The sequence below is a fragment of the Eulemur rufifrons genome, chromosome 18 (genome assembly GCF_041146395.1).
Source record: "Eulemur rufifrons isolate Redbay chromosome 18, OSU_ERuf_1, whole genome shotgun sequence".
Classification (NCBI taxonomy): Eukaryota; Metazoa; Chordata; class Mammalia; order Primates; family Lemuridae; genus Eulemur; species Eulemur rufifrons.
In genome coordinates, this window is record NC_091000.1 from 12,997,073 (window position 1) to 13,016,093 (window position 19,021).

Consider the following 19,021-nt stretch of genomic DNA (forward strand, 5'->3'; position numbering starts at 1 on the left):
TACAGGATAATATTAATAATAAGTAACACAAATACAAAAATGCATATGATTATAATAACTAAGTAAAAATAGGTAGATTCACAAAATTAGGCAGGGCTATACACTCATCACTGTCCTCTCCCCACTCCTACCCCAAATTAACTGAAATTTTAAAAAACTATTAAACTTTGGAGTTCTTTTCTTTATTCTCTGTTGGTGAATTCTCAAGAGTAGTCTTAAAGCACACCTGCACCCACAGACAGTAAGCCACCCCTATCCCTGGCCTGGAACCCTACTGGTCTGGCTCTGGATGCCCTCCTGGCCCTGCCTAGGGGGACCAGACTGACCCTGGTGAGGTGACAGCAGGATGACATCAACAGGCATATCGCCTTACTCCATGGACGAGTTCACGACTCTCAGTTGCATTTAAGGGATCAGAACCTGAGAAATGCCTGCAACTGTTTGCAGAGCTTATCAGATAACATGTATACATTTATAGCTCTAGAAAGACAGTTCATATTTTTTCAGAAAAAGCCTCAAAGGGATTCCTAGCACCCAAAAGGTCACGTTCACTGGCAAGTAAAAAAACCAAAAAAAAAAAAAAAAAAAAAAAAAGATCCAAATGTGCAAATCCAAAGTTGGCTTCAGTTAAGTCTAGTTTTATATCTCTGCCAGCCTCTGCCCGAAACGTACAGATCATAGGTTCACACCTTCAGAAACCCCAGTGAGTTTCAATCTGCCTTGAAAACTCCAATCTGCAATGGATGCATCTTCTCTCTTCCAGCCAATAAACACCACAAGTAATGCGGAAAGCACTGGATGATTCCATGAGGCCTTAGGATCATCATGCAATGTTATGCGCCCAACATGTACAAACTGTTTTTACACCACATGTGAAAATGAGGGATCTTGGAAACTACCATTTGGATAGGAAGTGATGATTTGGCTTTGGTGGGGCAAACTAAAAAAAGGGAAATCCTCACAGTCATCTGAGCCGCAGCTCACTACTCCTTCTACAGGCAAGGTATGATAAAGTCACTTTACCTTTTTAACGCTCTTGCACTACTCAGGCAAAGACTTTTGCATTCTGTCAACCCTCAGAGGACAGAAGGGAAGAAATCATGTGTTTCAGTCTAAGAACCAAGAAGCCCTATTCCACAAGTGTGGCTATGTGGCTCCAAATGACAATTCCCTTCACAGACACACCCCCCCAAATACACCAGCTACTAAAAGCACCTTTCATACAAAACACGGAAGGAGGAGGTTGTTTGTATTCACGAATGCCATGGGATTACTGCCCCTGGAGGGACAGGGAGCCTTTTCTGGACAGCTGCACTGGATACAAGGGGCAGCAAAGCAAACTGACAGGGCCAGCTGTGCCTGCCTGCCCTCAGGGTGCCACTTGGCCTGGGGAAAAGCAATGGCATCCAGATTTGTTGTCATCATGATAAAAATAAAGATGAAAATCAACGTCTTCCTGCTCTGCTACCTACTATTCGCAAACTGCTATTTAAATCGGTGCAGACATTGATGGGTGGAGACCAGAGAGTGACAAACGTCAAAACACCCAGATCCCAGCTCCCCTTGTGTTTATACAGCAAGCATGGCAGTGCCTTCCTGGAATATCTGTGCTCTTCCCTACGGCTGCCCTGGGGTTAAATGTCACACAGGTGGTGAGTCAGCCAGGACAGTTTTGAGGATCTGCAGGGCACAATAGAGGAGCCCTATGCAAGAGGCTGTAGGTCCTGGCTCTGCCACTAACCAGCTGTGACCTTGGGCGGGTCACCTCCCTCCCTACAAAATGATTTCCTCATCTACAAAATAAGAGAGATGCTCGATATTCCTGCTTCTAAGTTTTTCTAGTGAAAACTCAGGCAGATAGGCATAATCCTACCCCCACCTCCCCAGGGAGAGGAGTCACCAGCTTCAAGCAGTTTCTAGAATTTTATTTTAAAAATTACACTTGACTCTATAATGTATCCACATCAGTTTTAAAATAAAGTACTTTGAACTGCCAGTTAAATTACCTAACTCGTTCTCTCCAAATTTTTGCATCAAGTTTCTCCATGTGGATGCTCCACGTCTGTGGTGATGCTCTGAGCTAGTCCAGCACATACACTCTGTAGAAACCTTCCAGCCCAACCTTCGAGAGCTCCCAGAACTAACATGCGCAAGCGCGCCTGCTTGCTCCAGCAGTCCACGGGGCCAGAAAACTCACCTGCTTGTATGAAAGCCATTCATAGGGCTGGTCTGGTTTCCGAGAGCCCAAACAAGGGCCATTATCTAAAAAGAGAAAAAAATAAGAATGGGCTTAATGTGCATAAATATCCCTAGATTTTAATTTCCATCCCACCTTATTCTAAAAGTATCAGGTAGACTCTACTTTCTTCCTCAGCTTAGAAATGACGAGTTTAGATTCGAAATGTTTTCTCCCTGGATTTTGGTCTGATTTTTTGTTTGCTTATTTATCCTTGTTTTGTTTCTTCAATGGGGCAGGAAAGGAGGATAGAGAGAGAAGAAAATGCTAATACGACTTCTAAGGGCGACATCTCATTTGTGCATCCCTCTGTAACACCCTGTTGGTGCAGACCAGGCGTCAGCAGCTGAGAGGTAAGGAGCTGCTGTAGGCTTTCACAAAGAGGTATTCCTCAACATCCCTAAAGAATGTTTAAAGCATTCTAACTCAGAATATGAAAAGGAAAGTATAATCCTTTACGTGCCCTGGAATCCTAGTTACATGGGTGAACTCGTGATGGCAGAGAAACAAAAGCAAAGAAAAGACATAAAATGAGGGGAAAGGAGGGGGCATTTGTGAAAGCAAGTTAAGAAATAACAGGATGTGTCCTGATTTCAATTTAGGTGCTAAGGAAGCAGAAAGAGACCGTAATACGTCTGGTTCACCAGTGCAGGGCTGAGTGTTCACGGTGTTCTGATGTGGTGTGAGGACGTGGCAAGGAGGAAGGAAGCTGTGACAAGCCTGGGCCCGTCACACAGACAGTGCCCCAGAGGACAGAAGTGTGATGCACGTGCAGATGCAAGAACAAGTCTTGAGGTTGGGGTGGACGCAGGCTGGACACACTGACTCCGTTGCTATCCCTAGGAACAGTCCTGATGAAAACAGAAAGAGCCTTATTCTCAGACCCTCTGCAATATACACAGGCTGTAACAAAGCCCGGGCCGTACAAGCAAGTCCAATCGGATGTTGCTTTCAGATGGAAAAACAATACACTAACCATATGAAATGATGCTATTTTATTGCACAAAAACAGAGACTGGCAAACTATAGCCAAGGGACCAATCAAGGCCCACTGCCTGTTTTTGTAAATATACAGTGTTATTAGAAAACAGCCACACTCATTAATTTATGCATTGTCTTTTTTTTTTTAGAAGCAGGTGTAAAGATATGTATTGTCTAAGGCTGCAGTTGAGTAATTGCAACCAAGATCATATGGCCCCAAAAGCCTAAAATATTTACTATCTGGCCTTTTACAGAAAAAGTATGCTGACTCCAGCTCTAGAACAGTGGTAGTTAAGCCCCAGGCTGACCTGGGGAACTTAAAAAATGTACTATACCCAGTCTCTGTACTAATGACATTTCTGACTCAATTAGATGGGGATGGGGCCTGGGCCTCAGTATTTTTTAAAAGTTCCCCAGGTGGTACTAAAGCACAGCCAGGGACGAGAGCCAATCTTACTAAATGGATTCCTAGGTGTAGTTTTAAAATACTAGGTTTAAAAACTCTAGGATGGTTTCTGCCATCATTCAACAAACTTCTGACCACCTTATCCAAATGCTGAGTTTTGCTCTTCTATAAAAGTTCAACTCTATGGCAGTCTAAAAAAAATCAAAGAGAATAAAAAGCTCCTCTGGAAAAAAAAAAAAAGAAAAGAAAACAGTGACCTTCAAAGCAGCTCCCTTTAATCAGTGTAAATTAAGAAGACTGAATTTATTTTCCTTCACCTTCTCTGAAGCATTCATAGAAGAACCTTCACTTTCCAAGTAGAGCAAATGATCAAAAAAAAATGTTACACGTTGTCTTAAGATCAGGAGAGAGTTAGACGCATATAACGTAAATCACCATACTCCTAGAATCGCACCCATTGCTAACAATGGAAAATGTGTATTCGTTTATATACAGTTGACCCTTGCACAGCGTGGGTTTGAATCATACAGATTCACTTATAGGCAGATTTTCTTCCACCTCTGCTACCCTCGAGACAGCAAGACCAACCCCCGACTTCCTCCTTGGCCTGCTCAGTGTGAGACGAGGACCTTTATGATGACCCATTCCCACTTAATGGACAGTAAACATATTTTCTCTTCCTTATCATTTCTTAATATCATTTCTCTAGCTTACTTTAATGGTAAGAATATAGCATATAAATACATATAACATACACAATATGTGTTCATTGACTCCTTATGTTATTGGTAAGGCTTCCGGTCAACAGTAGGCTATTAATAGTTAAGTTTTGGGGGAGTCAAAATTTACATGTGAGTTTTGACAGTGTGGGGGGTTGGCACATTGTTCAAGGTCAGTATATATACACGCTTTGTGGTAGTGGTAAACAGACACACACACACACACACACACACACTCTCCCAGGTGGCCTTCTATTAGGCTGCTTTAACTTATGGATATTTATCACAGACTAACCCTGACCTTGATACCAACTTTCAGAAGTTAATAAATTAAGTCTGCCTTCTCTTTGTAGTGGGGCTTAATGAGCCCGCTATGGGGATATTGGTGCAAACACACTGAGATATCCAATTTTACCAGCATCAAGTAGAAAAGACGATGGGTACTTCTTGAGCACACATTACATTCAGTATGTCGTGGGGGACAGAGAAAGCAGTGCCACATGGTCCCCAGCTGTGAAGAAATCACAATCTGGCCAGCCATGGCAAAAATAAAAGCTACCACCAAAAGATTTCAATGATGAAGCATGGATTCCAAAGACCATTTCTAGACAAGAACCTGGTATAAGCAAAAATGAAGTGGCTAGAACAAAAAGAGGGATGAGGGAACCGGAAGGTACTCCCTCCTTCGCTGAGGATGCATTAATGGAGCACCTACTGTGTGTGCCACTGTGTCAGTGCCATGAGAAGGGATGGCTGACGGCCAGCCAGTTCTCAGGGAGCTCGGGGTACTGGGGCCGGATGCCAGGTGAACACCTCTGTACCATCGAGGGCTATGCAGCAGGTGGTCCACGGTGCTGGGAGGGGAAAAGGGAGAAATGCCTCACTGGAAGCGAGGGCATGAAAATGACAGACCAGGAAAGTTTTAGAGAAAAGGTGAAATGCGATGAATTTTAAAAAATTAGTAAGAATACATCCAGCACCTAGCCTAAGGGTGGGAAGAAGAGGCTTTATGATCGGGGCAGAAAAAGTGCACAAAGGCTTGGGGGTGGGAGAGAGCAGAGGTGGTCATGGCTTTTTGGGAAGTTCACTGTGACTTGAGGAGCATATACAGGAGGCCTGGAAGGGACAGAGGCTGAAAAGAATGCAGGTACCAGATATCCTGAGGTCTCTTATCCCATAGTTAATAATTAAGGGTAATTCCACGAGCCAACATTTCCAAAGTGTCTTGGACAGAACACTGACCTTGGGTGTCAATGTTTCTTTCTCAAAATTTGGGTTTTATGGTCAGGCAAGCTTGAAAAATGCTGGATGAGGGCCCATTAAACAGGTCTTTTTACTGCAGGAAACATCAGAGCCCACCATGAGCTAATGTACATGTGGCCTGCCATGAAGTACAGGACATGCTGAAAACATGTCTGGCCATGGAGCCTCCTTGGCCACAGGGAACATCTAGAGGGTGCAGCGAGCTTTGGGGCTGACTCTGGGAAAGTTCTGGGTGGAGGCAGAGAGGTTAGAGCAACACTAAGTAGGCAAAACACAAGAGCAAATATGCCTTTCCAAAAGAAAGGCTGCCCTTAGTGAAAAACAGTAAGTGTTACCCACACAAATGCGGTAAAATGCTTACTTGACACCTGTATACCCCTCTGGAAACTTTCGTATAACGTTGTGACGTCGTCATAGAAGCACTCCAGGGGCTTGTCACTGTCCAGTAGCGCGGATCTTCGAGCACCTTCACCACCCTATCGCAAAAGACAGACGGGAGTGTGTCAGAAGAAAGTGTGAAAAATAAAAAGGCTGCAGCATGATGCTTTTATACACGTGCCTGCTGCTGAATGGCTAACGCCAGCTATTTCCATATCCACTCCCTCCCATGCTTGTGGTTTAGCTGTGGGGAGAACACTTAACATCTACTCCTGCAGATTATTAACTCCCGTCACCAACTATAGTCAATACAGAGTCACCACTGTTAGGAACAATAGATCTCCCGAACTTACTCCTCCTAGTGTATACCATGAATACACACAATTTGTATTTGTCCATTACAAATAAATAAAAATTTTAAAATAAAAAGCCTAACGTGCCCCTGTGGCACCCCCAGCACTCCTCCAGGGGGCGCCCTGCAGAGCAGCTGCTCCGAGCATGAGTGCTTGCTCAATGAATGCAGCCCAGGATTTGCTGACGTGCTGATATAAATCAGTCATTCACTGGGAGGCAAGTGGAGGCTTCAGAGAAACAACACTAAGACAATGTGGCCGGCAAAAGGATCCCTGGGAAAAGGAAACAATTGAAGAAAAAAAGAAAAGAGGTTCACAGACCGACATGCACTGGTCCTGCCAGACCAGCCCGAGGAGGGCAAGAGGAGGACAGCAAACTGCTCCGCCAGACACAGGCAGGCACTTCTCAGACCGCTGCCATCCGTAGCACAGAGAAATGAGCCTGCTCAGCTCTGGTGGACATGACACACCACCTGATTTTACTTCTGTAGTGTTATCTATATTCTCTTTGAGATGATTTCCACTGTTTTATCTCCCTACCAACTGTACTATTATCTGTTAGGAACTTCAGTTTCTCATATAGCATCCAATAGCTAAAACCATCAGCTATAAAACATATGGATGTGCAGAGATAGGCCTTTATCAGTTTTATTTGCAACTTTTTTAGGTATGCACCTTTGATGTCGTTGTGCACCCTTCTCCGAGTTGTCTTCATCTGTTGGCTCATAAGTATGCTCTGTACAAGGACCCGTAACCATGGATTAGATGACAGTTCCAAGCCTTGTGTGGTAGCAGTGGTATTCTTAAGAGGTGACAGTTCTCCACTGAGAGCTGCTGAACCCTCTGGGGCCACAGAGACACTGCAACGGGCCCAGACATTCATAGGAACCCCAAAAATATTCTTTAGAGGCTGATAAATAAAAGCTCAATCACGATGATGTTAGAACCTACAATCTTTTTTTGTTTTTGTTTTTAATTTCAGAGAGGGTCTTTTACTTTGCAATGGTCAGGAAACTCTTGGGGATAGCAGACTGTGATATGAGAACTTCTGGTACCACAAGAAAGGGACTGTCCCAAAGTGGAAGAAATCATTTCTGCCTAGAGGGGTGATGAGATAAAACAGGAAACTCCAAGAAGAGGGGTGAAGGAGCTAGGTCTCAAGGAGCTGACAGTCTGAGCAGGCAGCGCTAGTGGGGAACAGATGGGGAAGAACAGACGTGGAGACCCCTTCTAAGGCAATGCCAGATCTGTTTCCATGGACTCTTTTATTTTTATTAGGATTATCCACTCCTCTTCCTGCAAGCTCTTTTGCTTTTTGTCTCCCCAACCCCTTAAGTTATACTTTATATACTGTTTTAAAAACATTTAAGTGGTACAGAAATATGTCAAAGAAAAGAAGAGTGACTATTACCAACAGTTTGGTAAGTTCCTCCCAGACTTTTATTCTGTGCTTCTACATTTATATACATTCTTGCAATATGCTACATATGTGTGTTTAACTTTTGATCCAAAACTGTAGTTTTCTGGAGTAAGTATCTCCCAATCATACCTTCTAATTACAACATCATCTTCTCTATCTTGGCAGAAACTTTCTAATACCTATAGCCATGATTCCAAACATGATTATTAACTACAACATGCCACTTTATAAAACGAAGAAGTTATTCTTTGTGTGCATAAGGATGGAAAAATCTCTTCACTTTAGCATCATGCATTACCATTACTTAATCTCTGAGTCTGTTTTCTTTTCTGTAAAATGGAGATATTTAATACCATGAGTCTACTTCCAGGGTTATTTTTAGTTAAACAAGAACTTACCTGTAAAATATGAACACATAGAATATTATTCATGCACCCAATAACATGCCCTAAGGAATAATACAAGTCCTCTATAACCTATATCTTTACTCCAACAAATAGCCTAAAATTCAGAAGCAATTTTGTAGCTTTTTAGTAAGTATCAGAGGCCTCTTCAACTCATGAAGCCAATGAAAAGACCCATGGCACCAAGGCTAAGGTAGGAAGAGGAAGAGGAGGCACAGCATGACACAGAATAAGGAAAATAAGAAAGGGTGAAAAGAAATAATTAAAGTAAGAGGTGTGCAAGGTGAGGAAGGGCTGACTGCCATAAATACCTGCCCTCTAGCCACAGGCCCCACCCACCTCTGCCTGGCTCAGCTCGGCCTGGTGGTCCACAGGGAGGTCTTCAGCTCACTCTGCTTAAGATGGTGCCTTCTCTACTCGTGCCTGGTGTGTCACACTGCTTTCCCTACAAAGTCACACTGCTTTCTGCACTCTGCTGAGGAGTTCTCAGAGCTGCAAGCAGGGTGGATGGATAAGACACAAGCTTGCTCTGGCGGGGCCCAAGCCTTGTCCTTAAGTGACCAGAGGGACTCCAGAGAGTACTGGCCGAGCACAAGTGTGCAGGGAAGGTCAGAATGAACAGACAGAAGCAAGCCTGGAATCTAAGGGGCAGGGCTCATCCTAGAGCCAAGTTCCTTAAAGTGTGGTCTGGGAAACACCTGGCACTTGTTAGGAAAGCAAATTATTGGGCCCTATATCAGACCTGCTGAATCAGAAACTTGGGGCGGGGTATAGTCCAGCAATCTGTGCTTCCAGAATCCCTTCAGAGGACACTCAAGTTCAAGAAGCACCATCCTGGAGACATCAAGGTCTCCAGCAGGGCAGTGGTGAAGATGGGGTAATGTTTTAGAAGGAAATCTACCAGAAGTGTAAGCGGCATGCAGAAGCAGAATAGGAGGTGGGGAGAGGCTAGGAAGAAGCCAGTTCCTCCCAGCCTGAGCCAAGGGAGCAGAGAAGGACTGTGATGCTGGGAGCACTATAGCGATAATGAACGGGACCTCGCAGGTACCACATGTAGCAGAAAAGGAGGGCTGAGAAGACAGCAGGTCCATTTTACCAAATAGAAGACCGGGCACTGGATATAGGCTTGAAGAAAGAGATTAAGTTTAGCTTTGAATATGTGCCCGCCATATCCCTTCAAGATAGGTCAACTCTCTTGGTCAACTTCCCAATTCTTATTTTGAGAATCACTGCTCTAAGATCATTTTATAACAAACTTTTAGCTAAATAATTCTTTAGGTTTAAGCTTTTGGTGGCATATAAACTTCAGGACTTTGAGAAACACGGCAGCAAAACAGCCAAATCAAAGTGAAAGAAGGTAATTATATCCCCAATAAAGCCATCACCTCGAAAATGTAACCTGAGGACAAGACACTTATTATTATTTTAATTAACAATTAGAATCATTAGCAAAAATTTGAAAATGAAGCAGTCAATGAGACATACCAAAAAGAGAAGCTAATTGAAGGCACAATGAACCTGAGTAAAAGGTCAGATTGTCACTTAGTTGTAAGACTTAACTAATTTCAAGAGAGCAGGTTGAATAGAATAGGGAAATGGCACAAAGCAAAAAGATTTGTGCTTTGAAATGTGTTGCTCTATGAGTCACCTAAAGAATCCTTTCTTTTTTTTTTTTTTTTGAGACAGAGTCTCACTCTCTTGCCTGGGGCTGGAGTGCAGTGGTGTCATCATGGCTCACAGTAACCTAGAACTCCTGGGCTCAAGTGATCTGCCTGTTTCAGCCTCCCAAGTAGCTGGGACTACAGGCACGCACCACCACGCCTGGCTAATTTTTAAACTTTTGCAGAGATGAGGTCTCACTATGTTGCCCAGGCTGGTCTTGAACTCCTAGGCTCAAGTGATCCTCCCACCTCAGCCTCCCAAAGTGCTGGGATTACAGGTGTGGGCCACCATGCCTGGCCAAGAATCATCATTTTTGATGTGCATAAGTGCTACCATTCTTCTTACACAAAAGTGCCATACTTAAACACTGGGTGTTAGCAGCCTAGGTTATATCTACAAACTCAGGGAGTTGCACTGTGAGTGCTGGGAGGCACAGCTATCAAAACTGGAACCCGAAATGTCTATACATGTCACAAAACTGCAGGGGATTTGATTACAATATTGGGTCATTCAAGTACATGTGGCTATTTTTAGGAATGTCTACTTAAATGAAAAATGCCTTAAATTTGGGCTTTCTGACATCACCTATGGATTGTGAGTGGAGGTGGAGGTTTCAATTGTGCTCAGGAAACAGGGCAAGCTAAGCAGACAGCCCCAATCGAGTGTGTAGGACATTATTAAGACTATGAGTCAGGAGGGGTTGTGGGTCTTTTATTTCTTCTGCTATAGACCTCTTTAATGTGGTTATATGGTTTTCCCAGTTTTAAAAAAAAAAAAAGATGGTGACTCAAACACACCACAGTCAAATCAGCGGTCACGGTCACGAGTACACTCTGTAACATCTATGCAAGCTAAGGTTCCCCCTGAGGTCAGTCTCCCCACACAGGCTGAATCAGGAAACAAAAGTTCAAGTTCCCCTGGGGGGCAGGAAGAGCAGGGAAACTGTGAACATCAGCACGTATCAAAGGCTCCCAAGGCCAGAATGCTTTTCAGTATTTAACAAATAGGAACACTTGATGGCCAGTTATATTGTTCCACTCTCCTATTTAAATGCAAAAACAAGTTATGTCCTTGAGGATTTCTTAGGTGGTAGAAAGGCCTAAGCTTCATAAATTGTGGTCTGACCCATCTCGATCTATAAATGGGTATCTACAGGCCATAGCAGTGAAATGCCCTTCCACATGGAGTGTACAGTCACCCTTGGTATCTGCGGGGGAGTGGCTCCAGGTTCCCCACGCCCCAGGAGACCCAAATCCACGGAAGCTCAAGTCCCTGTTATAAAATGGTGTAGTATTTGCATGTAACCTACACACATCCTCCCCACCCTCCCTTGTACTTTACATCATCTTGAGATTACTTATAATACCTAATACAATGTAAATGCCATATAAGTGGTTGTTACACTATACTGTTTAGGGAATGATAACAAGACAAAAAGGTCTGTACATGCTCAGTATAGATGCAACCACCCATTTCTTTCCCCCCCAAATATTTTCAATCCACGGATGTGGAAGTCACAGAGGGCCAACAGTATTCTTCCTGGCATTTACATTTTACATGCATCTTAGCCTGCCCAGGCCACCGTCATTTGCTTCTTTTTATAAATAGACACAAAATGACTTTTCCAACCACTGACCTTTCAGAGAGGATCTCTAGCCATCAGTTCCCATATCCTGCAACACTACGTCCTTGATATATTAAACTAGGTCTTTTAAAGGCCAACCTATAGGCAACCCTCCCCTCTATGATAATTTCTGAACATAATGGACAGGCTATTTAAAAATACCCAGACTCCCCCAATACACCAAACTGTAAATGTCACAGGGTAACCATGGAGCTGCAGGCTTGCTATTCACGCTCACCACTTAACTAGCTGACTTCCAGAGATCCTCTCCTCCCAGGTGAGCCCCGAAAGGGCAGCACCATCCTAACAGTCAGTGCTGGGTGTTGACATCCGCACACAGGAAAGATGGAAGGTAAATGACTATTTACCGAGCACCTGCTAAAGGCCAGCCACTCTCCAGAAGAGGAAACTCAGACTTGGGGGGACGCATCCCCCTCTCAGTCCCACGTCTACAATGTGGTGAGCTTCAAACCCAGCTCAGTGGGTCATTCAGGTATGCTAAGATTTGCTCTGCGGTTCCCAAGCAGGTTCCAAACTTGCCCACACATTGTTCATCTTGAGGAGGCAGGGTCCGGATCACCAGAGTCCAGCTGGGTTTTTTGATTCTTCAACGCTTTCCTCTAATCCTCAGATCCCTAGACCATCTCCAGTTGCCAACTTCCGGAGCTGTAATCTATTGCAATCAGAGGACTTGTTTAAGAGGGGTGGGGTGGAAGGCTGACATGGCACTTGGGAGAATATCTCATCACCAGAACAAAACTAGTCAACCGCAGGAAGGAAAATAACACCTCCCACCTCAATGAAAGGGAAGTCACAACACCCAAATCCCCCCACACGTACACACACGTTGTTCCAGCAAAATAAGACTGCCTGTAGAGTTTTCACACGCCAGTCACTTAGAATATATGAAGCGTTCTGCCTCACTGCTGCCTTGACCAAAGGCAACCACATTTCTGCTTATCAGCCTTTGTTGGCCTTTTGGACAACAGCACGCAGGAGGGATTTTGCCAAGAAACGCAGACAGCCTGGCCTACCTTTGCCGTTTTTCATTTGGCACCAGTTGGCTACATTTGGGGGAGGCTATTTTTAAACTTAAATAAATAGTACAGCACGTGTTTCTGTCATTTATGTGAACACATGTTCTTTGTTCAACGAAGCCTGTGAGAAGTGGCATCATTTGTACAAAATCAAATTGTGTCTTCAGACCTGCTTTATTATATTCCTATATACCTGTAGTGAACTTTATGGCTTTTTCTTCCTCGGGAAAGGGAACCCAGAAACAAATAGTTTTTTAAAAAATAACAATCCATCTCTCTCTTTCCTTGACTTCCTAAGGCAGCTACTTAATAATTCTGCGGCCTGGTCTTGCACAAAGATCAGAAACTCCGCCTTCAGCACTCTGTAATACCCGCGCCCCAGCCTGCAGAGCACCGCCCAACAGCCTGCAGAGCACCCACCCAACAGCCTGCAGAGCACCGCCCAACCACTGCCTCTCATTACTGCTGCTGATACTATTACCACCTCATTCAGCCACGTGGGAAGTGTTTCTAAGTCAGCAGACAGGTCGTACAGCATCTTAAAGAGCAACTCAGTTGTTCCTATAATGTGAGTTTAGTAAGAAAAAGTAATCTAGCAAGGTTTTTCATATTTTGTTAGTAAGAAGCCCCCTGAGTTTTAGAAAATGTGCTAAAGTTACCTAAAGGTATGAAAATGCTGATGTTTGCACACCATCAGAATAACATTTCTAAATGAAAACACCCCTTCTAAGTACACTCTCTCTATGTTGGGCAGCGTTTGATCCTGCCCAACACAACAGCAGCTCCCTGCTCAGAGCTGGCCCCGCCCTTCCAGTGCGGAAGAGCATCACCACCCTGTTTCCACCAGCATCAGCCCCCAATGGGCACACACTTGCTTTACCTCCCCAAGCCCGGGGTGAATCTTCATAAAATCTTATGAATCAATGGCCCACTCTCCTCTTCTGCAGAAATTGCTTATGACAGTTTGCAAGTGGGCCTTTACACACATACTTACGTGAAGCATGACTGTGGGGAAAGGAGGAAATCCACCAGCCACATAGGAAAACCCTACTCACTACTACGCTCCATACACACTCTCTAAATGGGGACAGAGAATGCTATCTGCTGTGTGCATGTGAGCTAGAGGTCTGGTTTGCTCATGCCAGCCTGGGGTAGACCATGACTTTTGGATTTTAAAACCATGCTGTTTATTGCTTCCATAGGCTGGATATGCTCCATTTGGTTTGCTTCTTTCAGTGAACCCACAGCTGCAGTTTTATGGCAGGAAGACAAGTCGCTTGCATTGCTCCTAGTTTGGGGATGGCTCTCACCCTCTGCCAAGGACAGGAGGAGCCCTGAGCAGTACTTCCCGCTGGACTGCTATGCCCTGGTATCGTGCACATCGTACGGCAGAAACTCGAGTCCTTACTGAATGAATACACACCTGATAATTATTCTCCATGACTTGTGGAGAGGCAAACCCAAAGCATCACATCCTCCATATAGACTTTCTGAAGGACAGAATTAAAATACTAAAGCAAGTCACTAACCATATATATCCCAACATGTGGATGTGAAACTTTCAACCTTTCATGCAAAAGGGTCACCAGTCAGCATGGGATCTGAATGTCATGAGATTACTTGGTGTGGAATTCAGTCATCCAACTTGGAAAGAAGATGGTGACGACCAAGCTTCTTCATACTAAAAGATATAAATCCACGCTACACCAAAGGTCTGGTAACAAGTCTAAACAGTGAATCTGATAGACTAACTGGGTTAGTCACCATTAAGTAAATTTCAATCCAAGTTCTGATATTCTTAAAATTAAGTCTTAGAGAAGCTAAGGACTTGTAGGTATAAAGAAATTTTTACTTGCTACAATTTACTCCTTTGTCTAATATTTAAAACCAAATAACAACATGGGTTTTCATTCAAGTACCTTATAATCTAGTTGTAGTTGTCAAAAATCTTTCTGAACAAATTCAACAAGTCATCTCAATGCCATACCACCTCTCTCCTTGATGTGAGGAACTCACACATTCTTCCTACCAGCTCCTTCAGCAATAACAATGGTTCTCATCTATACTTCATGATGGTTCGGGACCTAAATCCCTCAAACTTGATAGGTGGGCCTAAAGCCCATCAGCACCAAGTTCTGCTCTGACCCCTTCTTTGTGCGACCAGGTTCCAGTGCAGAGGATGCGAGAGGAGCAGAACTGCTCAGGTTTCCACAGCCCTGTGCCCCGCCCCACCCAATTCTTGGCAGTTTCTGATTCGACATCCAGCCTGTGCATGGAATCTAGACTCTGCTTCCCTTTTGCTCCTTCCATTTCCATCACTACCTTCAGCCTCCTGAGCCCGCACGTCCTTTTTCAGAAGAGCCTGCTCGTGGGTGCAGAGGCTGTAGCCACTGACTCTTCAAATTGCCCTGGACAGATCTAAACTTTCCTTCCAGTACACAACTTTCGACTACAATAATGAAGGCAGCGTAACAGAGTTCTAGATCTTCCACTAACTGTATAATAGAATTTCATCTCTTTAAACTCAGTTTTCTCAGGTATAAAATGTGAGGGTTAAAAGAAGAGACCTTCAAGGAAGAAGAAAACTAACATTTACTGAATATTTATTGTGGACCAGGCAGCCACTGCGTAACTACGCAGTCCTCTCAGTAATGCTGAAGGAGCGAAGCACCTCAGTCACTTCTGTTTTCCAGATGAGGAATGTGAAGGTCAGAAACGCTTGTGAACTTGCCCACAGCTGCTGGTCCTGCCTAGGTCCCATCTCTCTTCTCCCTGGTCCCTTCTGGCCCCACCTTGTTCTTGTACTTCCCTTAACTGCAATCACCAGGGTCTGGGCTCTGACCAAGTCACTCCAATGGGGGTTGTCTTCACGAAAGGGCCAGGGGGCTCTCAACCTCAGAGGACAGGCTACAACAATTGAAAACCAGAAGTCTTGCACATCCCTTGCGAAAGTGACATAAACACACACACACACACAAACCACAAAACTTGCTTCCATTCTCTGCCCAAAGTTACAGAGCAGCAGCGGTAAAAATCTTTAGAAGATGGAAGTTCTTCTTTGGCATGCAGGGACCTGAAGCCAGCCTTCAGGTCGCTGTTGCAGTTGGTGAGCAGCCACTGCAGCCACAGGGACGTGGCTCTCCAGACAGGGTCCCTCTCAGGCCATGCTCCAACATTTGGGAAAGACTTTTTGGATTCTGTTCCTAACCCTACCTCTCCGTCCCATTCTCTAGTGTGGGTCTTCACTACGGTCTGACAGCATGAGCACTAACCTCCTCTTTCCAACCTTGATTTTTTAAAGAAAATTCTAGGAGGTGTAACTTGTAAAGTACCTCTGTGCTGCTCCTTTAAAAAACGATAGCTGGGAATCAGCCGGTGTGGCTTGTGATGAGATATGACCAAACCCCACAAAGTAGACTCCTCTCATCTTAATATCCATGGAAAGTTTATGGGAAGAGAAGGGTAACAAAAGCTGCGTATGTGAGATGAGGGGAAGGGGGAACGTGGGAACTGGCAAAAGGTGCTAACTCGTTTTCAAACTAGGAACAAAGTGTTTCATTCTGGCGGTCAGTCCCTGCAACCGTGCCGGAAACACGGGCTCTTCACCAACACTTTACGAAACGAGTTAAGTTCCTCTTTCCCTGCCGTCGATGTCTGTATGAGGATGCTAGCTGTATCAAAGCATCTGTGATTACTACGCACGACAATTCCAGGGCTACTTTTAAATTCAAAATTTTAAGTTCTTTTTAAAAAAGGCAAAGCAAGTTTAGTATCTATTCCTAAGACCCATGAATTCCAAAAATCTTTTGGAGCTAAATCTTCTTCTATAAGCAAAGAGAAAAATCGGGAAGCCTATATACCAGGTAGTAGGATTTTCTTTCTGCTTATCTGTAGTTTTAAATTGTTCTACAGAGAACACGTACAATAACTTTATGTTAAGTTGGAACTTAAAAACTACATTGTAAGTGCCCCCAGAATTTCTCATATAATACGAGTCAGGTATTTCTTACAGTTACTGTCAAATTAAAAATGTTTTAACCCTGCACTTGCCAGTGACTCTTCCCCAGCAATGGCAATGCTACTGCAGGTCTTCCACCAGAAGGGAAGGAAAGCCAAAAACACCACACGAATCTACCAGGAAAAGATAAATTCTACCCATTGGTGTATGATTAGCTGAGGTGAAATATTTAGGTACCTTGACCTTCTAAATAAAGTAGATTTTCTCAGCAGTGGTTCAGTCATTCTATATTTATATTCTGGCATGAATTATGACACACCTTTTATATGTTTTAAGAGTTTCACATTAACGAATCCAAGAACTTGTCTAAAATAAAACAAAGAACTAAAACTCCACAAATAACAAAAATGCTCTGGCTCCAGCCAGGGCTTTATTTGAAAGGACACACATTCTCCTCCCGGTGGCCATCCCGGGAAGTGGGAAAGGTCTTTCATCTCTACTGCTAAAGCAGTAACAGAGGGAATTCCGGGCTTCACAACGTTCTTCTGTGTATCTGCTGAATAATCAATACTGAAAAGTAATTCTGACTTAGGTAGGGAACGCAGGCAACCGCAAAGCAAGAGCGAAATGCAGGTGATGTGTCAAAGCGTCAGTGAGCAAGTGGCTTCATCCTTTCAACACCTCACCTTTTTCACTAACCTTGAAAAGAGATTAAGAAGGGAAAGAAGGGAGGGCAGGAGCAATAAGAAAGAATCTTCCTAAAAGGGTCTTCAGGCTTCCCTGTGCCGGCCAACTCAACAAGCCCTCACTCCCTGAGTTCCGGTCAGTCACACACGGCCTCGGCACACAGCAAGTCAATCAGAGGCCCCTCTCGAATGTTCTTGTTTCTGCACGTCCCGTCCTAAATTCTGCAGCCACGTTATTCTGGCAAGTTTCTACTCTAGCCTTATTGTGTTTGAAATCCAAGTCCCTTCCAGCAGCTTGAGGATGTGTTCTAAGTTCCAGATATGCTACCAGTGAAATCCTTCCTTCTATAGCATTTGTTCAACATCTCTCATCTCTGCTGGAATATAACCCTGGTGAGAAGAGGGGCTCTGTGCTGTCTTTTTCCCCTCGTGGAATCCCCTGGGCCCACCACAGAACCTGGCACAGGGTAGGAGCTCGGTGTGGTTTCTGGAATGATCTTCTGTGTGACCGTGGGTAGCCACTCAGCCAGTACCACCTCATCTGTCCCTGTGCCCTAAGTTTTGGCCTACACCTCTGCTTACTGTCAACAACTGCTGTTTTTTTAGCACACTGCTGTTTGTAAAGTACCCTCACAAACCAGGTACTTTATTGTGATTGTGACTGTGATCAATACCATATCCAGTGGGGCTTAACTAACCCGGGGGATGCAGGGAAACCCAGGGGGCAGGCGGGGCCTTCACTTACCGCCACTTCCACCGACTGCATGGAGAGGTCACATGGCGGCTTCAGGGCTTTGGGTCTCGTGGCGTACCAGAAAGTGGTGAGTGCTGCAAAAGCTCCGAAGCCCATAAGCGTGTTGGTTGGAAGAGTGCGCACGTATTGTCGGAAGTCAACCAGCTCTGGCATTCGAAAATACCGGAACAACTCGTGGACTTGCATTGTCCTGTGTTGGTAGTTTTCTAAGCTGAATTCTGTCAGAAGAGAAAAATGTGTTCATTCCAGGGAGGCAGGATTCCTCTCCAGAATTCCTGGAGGCTGACCACTCTAGGCATTAAACCCACAGTCTAATGCTCCAGGCCTATTCCTGGCTGTCAAATGTCATTTTTTAAAAAACATTTTAGGAATTCATTTTCATTTAATTTCTCTATTATCTTGTGTTAAAAAAAAAACATTATCTTCCTTTCATTAACCACATTAAAAAGATTTTACCCACAAAGAATTCTTCCCATAAAATGCTCAAATAAGTCATGGTGATTTTAAGAGTGGAAAAAAAAGAAAAAAAAAAGAAAATGCTCAAATAAGTAGGTGTAAGTTTCTATTTTCCTCTCTGATATTGTATCTCTGTTCTCTTCCCCCTAATCAAATACATTCAACTCTCATTATCAAGGCCAATGAAGAGACGAGTGAAGAGGATCAACAAGCCCAAATCACCTGAGAGCCATCAGTGTCTATTTCTTCCAACAGATTTTAGAACAAGTTCCCAAACTGGTTAAACAGACCGATCTAAATTTCACCTTCCTGTACGCTCCACATCAGAAAAGTGGCAATATAAATGCTGGGAAACCTGTAGTTGGCTATTTTGATAAGATCAGTTTCTTTCACATTGCCTAAGATGTTATAGCTAAAAGAAACAAATAAATAAATCGGTTTGCATAGACTTTAAACCAACCACCAGATGTCTAGAGAGAGATTATAGCACAAGTATGTGAAAGAAAGTATAGAACAGTATTAGACTCCGGAGCCAAATTCTACCTCCCTAGCTTATTAGCTGTATGATTTAAGACAAATTACTGCACCTTTCTGTGCCTCAGTTGCCTCATCTATAAGTGGAGATGACTGGGGCTTCTATGACTGCTATGTGATTCAAATAAAGAGGTTATGTTGGTGCCACAC

At 43.9% G+C, this 19,021-nt stretch overlaps 1 protein-coding gene across 10 annotated transcripts in view; it reads right to left on the reverse strand.

Moving 5' to 3' along the window:
* Positions 1 to 19,021, reverse strand: part of ACSL1 (acyl-CoA synthetase long chain family member 1) — a 61,728-nt gene that overhangs the window by 23,142 nt on the left and 19,565 nt on the right. For 8 of the 10 annotated variants that reach the window (XM_069493018.1, XM_069493023.1, XM_069493020.1 and 5 more), the window contains exons 2-4: positions 17,873 to 18,099; positions 5,967 to 6,081; positions 2,198 to 2,262 (exon numbers count right to left, since the gene is read on the reverse strand). In XM_069493018.1, coding sequence (XP_069349119.1) covers positions 2,198 to 2,262; positions 5,967 to 6,081; positions 17,873 to 18,067 — 375 coding nt within the window. In that variant the 5' untranslated portion in view covers positions 18,068 to 18,099. Of the gene's footprint in view, positions 1 to 2,197; positions 2,263 to 5,727; positions 5,864 to 5,946; positions 6,082 to 17,872; positions 18,100 to 19,021 lie in introns of those variants that run through there. The other 2 variants (XM_069493025.1, XM_069493024.1) reach the window with 2 other exon arrangements.